Source organism: Acyrthosiphon pisum, chromosome A1, assembly GCF_005508785.2.
Source record: "Acyrthosiphon pisum isolate AL4f chromosome A1, pea_aphid_22Mar2018_4r6ur, whole genome shotgun sequence".
Classification (NCBI taxonomy): domain Eukaryota; kingdom Metazoa; phylum Arthropoda; class Insecta; order Hemiptera; family Aphididae; genus Acyrthosiphon; species Acyrthosiphon pisum.
In genome coordinates this window covers 111,739,963-111,745,868 of record NC_042494.1, presented here as the reverse complement: position 1 = coordinate 111,745,868, position 5,906 = coordinate 111,739,963, and the positions used below count along the sequence as shown (strand labels likewise).

At 29.2% G+C, this 5,906-nt stretch overlaps 1 protein-coding gene across 1 annotated transcript; it reads left to right on the top strand.

The window, feature by feature from the left end:
- The first annotated feature begins 1,421 nt into the window (after positions 1-1,421).
- LOC100159680 (protein MTO1 homolog, mitochondrial) lies at positions 1,422-5,503 on the top strand. Its single transcript, XM_001949918.4, has 12 exons — positions 1,422-1,779; positions 1,856-1,974; positions 2,020-2,200; positions 3,350-3,639; positions 3,713-3,858; positions 3,936-4,084; positions 4,135-4,307; positions 4,370-4,541; positions 4,606-4,768; positions 4,981-5,202; positions 5,278-5,338; positions 5,396-5,503. The coding sequence occupies exons 1-12, from the start codon at positions 1,581-1,583 to the stop codon at positions 5,492-5,494; spliced, it is 1,974 nt and encodes a 657-aa protein (XP_001949953.2). The 5' UTR covers positions 1,422-1,580; the 3' UTR covers positions 5,495-5,503.
- The last annotated feature ends 403 nt before the right edge of the window (positions 5,504-5,906 follow it).

The window sequence follows — 5,906 nt, the reverse complement described above, 5'->3', positions numbered from 1 at the left end:
GTACAGATGGAAACAGAGTTATTTATTTTTATTACTATAATATAATGTATAACCAAGGACCTACTATAATAATAGTAATAGAAATTCTATAGAAATTTTATTATGTATAGGTATAATATGTGGAATTCAACAATAGATAATATAATATATATATATACATTTAATATCATAAACATCCATAACACTATTTACTACAGTATAATATGTACGTTTCTTTGATATAAGGTTAAAACTAAACTGTCCGTGAAGTTTTTGACGTACTTACGGAACTAGCGGGGTCCGCAATATATACTTCGCATATTGTCCGCTATCCGACGAAGTCGGATTGCCTACCTATGTGATTTAACGACTGATAGCTAGACAATCGAATACAGCATCGGCTCAACACTTTTTAACAATTTTAACAACCAAAAGAATCGGTCAAACGCCAGGAGATCCTGGGGATCGTATCCAACCCATCCATTTAATGATTTACATCGTTCGTGACGGATTGCTAGACGCTCAAACTTTTTAACGTACCTACCCGCCAAAGCGCAGGCCTCGTGTCCAATCCATATCACTTATCCTTATATAACTTTCAACTTTTAACTGACAGAAACTATATTCTACAATATTCTTTTACCTACCTACGCTACTAACGGGGTCCGCAATCCACCGCAGGTGGATTGCATACCTGGTGATATACGCTTCGTATATTGTCTGCGATCCGACGCAGTCGGATTGCCTACCTATGTGATTTGATGACTGATAGCTAGACAATCAAATACACCTATCTACTTTACACTTTTTATGGAAGGAGATCGTATCTATTTACAATGTTTTGCTAGATGCTCAAACTTTTTAACATTCCCGCCAAAGCGCCAAGTCTTATCTCCAATCCATATCAATAATCCTTATAAGAAATCCTTAGCTTTCGTCTTACAACCTTTGTGACTTTTATAATTCCAACAACGAAATTGTCTCCAAAACCGGTACCCGTTCTCAGCGAGTCCAACGGGCGTCCGAGTTTCACTTAGATCTAATAGCTATATAAATGACGTATAAGGAACCTAGCTATTGTATTAAGTTTTTAAGCTTTTTGATGGAAGAATAATTTTTATCATATAATAACTTTTTCCAATGAACTATTAAATAATTTTTACGAGTTTACAAGACTTGTAAATAACTTAGTTATTTTAGGAGCATTTGCCCGTAAAATGATATTTTACATTAGGTATACGCCGAAAATCGAAAATCTGTCGGGTAGACGTCGTATACCGGCATTATGTACCAACTACTAATACACCCCGCTCTCTAGAACAACCAGCTGTTACCATCATAGTTTTATCTTTGTTAGTTTGTTATCAATTATTATATTCCTATTACAAGATAATAAATGTGATACTTCACTATACTTGATAACTATAATATCAAAATTGAAAATTTAATTACTATAATTTATGAAGACGGTAACCGGCCAACATCAAAAATTATAAAATTTCATATTTTGACCAATTTTATATGGTTCAACATAGTTTTTCTTATTCTTGTCAATTACTCAAATAGTTAAGATGTAATTGAATGATTTAGAATCATATAAAATGTTTATCATGTCTTTTAAACACATTAGTCAGTCATTACCTATTCGTCAATTTGGTTTTATAAAATACTATTGTCATTTCTCAAAACAATATGATGTGATTGTTGTTGGTGGTGGACATGCCGGAACTGAGGCATGTTCCGCCGCTGCTAGAATGGGAGCATCTACTTTATTGGTGACTCACAAAAAATCATCAGTTGGTACGTATAAATAAGTATAATTATAACAATTTTCATCCACAGCATTTTTAAATTCTGCATTTTGATTTGTTTTCAGGAGAGATGTCATGTAATCCCTCATTTGGTGGCATTGGCAAGGGACATCTAATGAGAGAGATTGATGCATTAGATGGACTTTGTGCAAAAATCTGTGATCTTTCAGGCATTCACTACAAAGTAATGGGATTCAATGCAGAATATTTTCTTAAAGTATAATTATAGATTTTAAATCGCAGAAAAGGACCAGCTGTATGGGGTCTAAGAGCACAAGTTGACAGAAAACTCTATAAAATGTATATGCAAGCAGAGCTTTTTGAAAATACTCCTAATCTTAATATTATTGAAGGATCTGTAGACAACATTTTGCTTGACAATAACAATCAATGTACAGGAGTTTTATTAGGTACCTAGTATAATATATTATGTTATTTTAAGATTATACAGTAAATAGTTGATCATATTTTTTCTCTCAGCATCATTCAATTAATAAAATCAATTTTGTATGTAAGTAACAAATAAAAAAAAAAATCATAAATTAGCTCATACTAATACTAAATAATATTTTCTATAGTAATAGGTACTTTGAATTTTTTTTATGTTGTAAATTCTGCACATATATTTCAATAATTTCATCTAAATTCAATATTTCTAATATAAAACTAGTTAAAGATAACACACTTTTTCAAATTTTGAAGAGTTTTTTTATTATTATTATTTTTTCTTGATTTATACTATGCATTTATATTGAGTATAATATAATATATAATTTGAAGAAAATAAAAAAATGGAATGGTTTGTTTAATGACTATTATTCGTTTATTTTGTTTCGTTGTTAACAAAGTAATTTGTTTTATTTTATTATATTTTTTTTTATATTTTACTTCAATTGTAAATTATGAAGTTTGTTTTTATAATCATAACTTTAAGTTTATCTTATTGAATATTATCAAAAAATTTATTTTTTCAAATTTATTTACATTTTTTTGTCAAGGAACAGTCCACAATAATAATTATTAATTAATTTTTTTTTGTTTAGTTTATAATATGTTTTTCTTGCAATATCTTGTAGCTATTCTGATAGTTAAGTATTTTATACTTTTACAGTAGGTATACATCAGATAATATAGTAGAATATATTAGTAAAAGTAGTTTAATAAAATACATATATATTTATTCTTAGTTTAAATTTGTTGCAAAAATAGTATTTTTTTGAAATTATTTTTTTATGATATTGAAAATAAAAAATATAAATTCAATTTATAAAAATACATATATTTTTGATGAAAGCATATTTAAAAAAAAAATAAGAGTATCTCAAGTATATAGTTCAAGGTTTGGGTTAAAACACTGAAAAAGTTAATCTTAAAAAATAAGGACCCTCCTAATAAATAAGCGTATGTGTATTCTTAGTATACATTAAAAAATATTTTTATTAAAAACAAAAATACGATTTAAATGTTTTTTAAATCACTTAGTTAACATTTGGTCAACTATTTTTCCTGTGCACAAGAATAATAATATTTTAATGAAATATTGATTTTTTGATTATTAGAAAATGGAACATTAATAAGAACTAAATGTGTTATATTGACTACTGGAACATTTTTAAATGGTGAAATGTACAGTGGAATGACTGTCAAGCCAGGTGGCAGAATAAATTCTAAGCCTTCTATTGGGTTAGCCAACACTTTAAAAAGATTAGGGTTTAATACAGGAAGAATGAAGACTGGTACACCACCTCGAATTGAAAAGCAATCTATTAATTTTACTAATTTAAACTATCAGTCTGGAGATGATTTACCAACACCGTTCTCATTTATGAATAATTCAGTTTGGCTGAAAGTAAATAAATATGTTATCAGCCTGTTTATTATAATATATTGTTTTTATTTTGTTATTTTGTTATTTTTTTTAGCCTGAAGACCAAATAAAAAGTTATCTGACGTATACAAACAGTAAAGTTCACCAAATTGTAATTGATAATTTAAGTGTAAATCGACATATCAAAGAAGAAGTAAAGGGTCCTCGATATTGTCCATCACTTGAATCTAAATCTCTCAAGTATATATTCATAATATAATATATTTTAATAGTATAAATTATAATTTTTAGTTCAAACACATAAACAATATTTTTAGATTTCGCGATAGACATCATCAAATATGGCTTGAAATAGAAGGTTTTGATAGTAATGTAGTTTATCCAAATGGCTTATCCTGTACGCTGCCTGAAGATTTGCAAGTTAAAATGATAAGAAGTATAAATGGTCTAGAAAATGCCCAACATTGTCCAGTATGGTAAGGCGCAGTTATTTTAGCTTAAAAAAATACTAACAAGATATTTCAGGATATGGAGTTGAATACGATTATGTGGATCCACGAGAGCTGTATCCAACATTGGAAACCAAAAAAATTGGCCATTTGTTCTTTGCTGGTCAAATAAATGGAACAACTGGCTATGAAGAAGCAGCTGCTCAAGGCATATTGGCTGGAATAAATGCTGGTGCTAGTGTAAGTGTTAAACAAATATTTTTGTGTAAATTTAAACTTTAAAATGTTATACATTTTTTCAGTCCCTAAACAGAAATAGTCTCACCCTAAGTAGAACCGAAGCTTATATTGGCGTACTTGTTGATGATTTAACCACACAAGGCACAGATGAACCCTACCGCATGTTTACTGGTCGAGCTGAATTTCGTTTGCATCTGAGACCTGATAACGCAGATATCAGACTAACACAGAAAGGTTCTTTTTCAACAATAGAATAGTTAAAAGATATAATTGTAATAACATTTATAACATTTTATAGGTTACGACATTGGTTGTGTCAGTAAGACACGTTACGATCAAACACTAAGTATACGTTCCAGTTTAGAAGAAGGAATCAAACTATTAACATCAGTGTCTCAGACCATGTATAAGTGGAAGAAATCATTGGGTTTAAAAACATCAAGAAATCCAGAGACCAAAACGTGTGTTTAGACTTACATACACTGTTCCCTGAGAGAATGTGGTTGCGCAAAACCTAAACGCGTTGCATACCGCCGTAAAAACCAACCTCCCCATTTCTTGCTCACAGTCTTATACGCGAAGTAAGAGCACATTCTTTCAGTGAACGGAGTATAATATAGTTTGTATAAAATAGATACAAACATGTTTTGTAATTATTGTAATCATGTCATAGGGCATTTGAAATATTGGGTTTATCTAATGAGGGAATAACATTACGACAATTAGAAATGATACTTCCTGATAATTTTGGTGGACAATTTGAAGATAATCGAATTAGGGAACGTCTGAAAATTGAAGCTTTGTATCAAGCATCTACTTACGACCAACAAGAGGATATTGAGCGTGTAGAAGTTGATCAATCTTTACTTCTACCTAAGGACATAGATTATACACAGTAATATATTAGTATTTCATTGTCAACATTAACATATGCTATGTAATGTTTATATTATTACTCTTTTATTTACAGTACATCTCTTAGCATATCAAAGGAAGAAATTGAAAAGTTATCTTACATTCAACCACAAACAGTATGGAACAAATAACATAATTAAATATTTTGTTGATTGATTAATTTTTGTTTTCAGATTGGAGCTGCTGGTCGAATACCTGGTATTAAACCCAGCACTGTTTTGAGACTGTTGTATTACATTAAAAACCAAAAGATAAATATATCAATCAATTAAGTATGCATATTTTGTGTATTATTTATTTTATTTAAAAACTTAGTCTTCACTGAATATTGATCATAATACAAAAGAACCTCGATTATCCAAACTAATTGGGACCGCACCTAGTTTGGATACTGAAAATTGTTTAAAAAAACAATGTATATATACATATTTATTATTATTAGGTTTATTAGAATTTAGAATTATTATTGTGTACATTTAGAAATATATAATCACAAAGTACATAGGAACATAATATGTTTATAAATATTATTTTGACAAAATCATCCATTTTCATTTGACAGCAAGCTGCAATGCACTTTTCTAGTTTCCTACTACAGCTAAGACTCGCAAACGTTTAGATACACTAATTGTAGTTCGGATAATTGAGATTCTACTGCGTTTTTCGTTCAATTTATAAAAATAT

Bases quoted from the DNA above. Each gene is read 5' to 3' on its own strand.
- LOC100159680 (XM_001949918.4), top strand. From the start codon at position 1,581: ATGTTTATCATGTCTTTTAAACACATTAGTCAGTCATTACCTATTCGT. The intron at 4,085-4,134 runs GTCCAGTATGGT...AATACTAACAAG, and splicing joins TCTAGAAAATGCCCAACATT to ATATTTCAGGATATGGAGTT. The intron at 4,542-4,605 runs GTTCTTTTTCAA...AACATTTTATAG, and splicing joins TATCAGACTAACACAGAAAG to GTTACGACATTGGTTGTGTC.